The sequence below is a fragment of the Myotis brandtii genome, unplaced genomic scaffold (genome assembly GCF_000412655.1).
Source record: "Myotis brandtii unplaced genomic scaffold, ASM41265v1 scaffold975, whole genome shotgun sequence".
NCBI classification, from domain to species: Eukaryota; Metazoa; Chordata; class Mammalia; order Chiroptera; family Vespertilionidae; genus Myotis; species Myotis brandtii.
Genome location: NW_005372049.1, coordinates 426,068 through 426,827, shown reverse-complemented (window position 1 = coordinate 426,827; position 760 = coordinate 426,068). Strand labels below are relative to the sequence as shown.

The following is a 760-nucleotide window of genomic DNA, read 5'->3' as shown; positions in this document are numbered from 1 at the left end:
CTGACCTGCATGTTGTGCATGGTCTCCCGGAGCTGGTCCAGCTGGTGGGCGGAGTTCAGGGCCTCCAGGCGGATGTCCGTCAGCTTCATCTCCTTCTCCCACAGCTCCGAGCGCAGCTCCGACACCTCCTTCTTCTCCGGCTCCTCCTCCTCGCCGGCGAGGAACAGCCTGGGGTGGGGGGCCGTGTGCACGGGGCCCCTGCAAGAAGTGAGCGAGCGTCAGTCTGGTCGGCGTGGCTCAGGGGTTGAGCGTCGACATATGAACCGGGAGGTCAGGGTTCGATTCCCGGTCAGGGCACAGGCCCGGGTTGCAGGAGTGGGGGACGTGCAGGAGGCAGCCGGTCCATGATTCTCTCCCATCACCGATGTTTCTATCTCTCTCTCCCTCTTGCTTCCTCTCTCAAATCCATAAAAATATATTTAAAAAATAAAAATGAACCCTAGCCGGTGTGGCTCAGTAGATAGAGCGTCGGCCTGCGGACCAAACGGTCCCGGGTTCGATTCCGGTCAAGGGCACGTCCCTGGGTTGCGGGTTCCCCAGCCCTGGTCCGGGCGCGTGCACGAGGCAGCCAATCCATGTGTCCCTCTCACATCGATGTTTCTCTCCGTCTCTCCCTCTCCCTTCTACTCTCTCTCTGAGAATCAATGGGGAAACGTCCTCGGATGAGGACACAGTTACTGGGTAACTGAGAGCGTGGCTGGTGGTCAGCGGTGCCAGGGAGGGGCCCCCGGTGGGTCTGAGGGGCCCGGGAAGAGGTCTG

General features: G+C 61.1%; 1 protein-coding gene across 1 annotated transcript in view; it reads right to left on the bottom strand.

The window, feature by feature from the left end:
• The window catches only part of NAV1 (neuron navigator 1), a gene marked incomplete at its 5' end in the record, with an annotated part of 68,855 nt that overhangs the window by 11,022 nt on the left and 57,073 nt on the right, over positions 1–760 (bottom strand). Inside the window, 2 exons of the mRNA XM_014533393.1 lie at positions 6–198; positions 671–707. Coding sequence (XP_014388879.1) covers positions 6–198; positions 671–707 — 230 coding nt within the window. The remainder of the gene's footprint in view (positions 1–5; positions 199–670; positions 708–760) is intronic.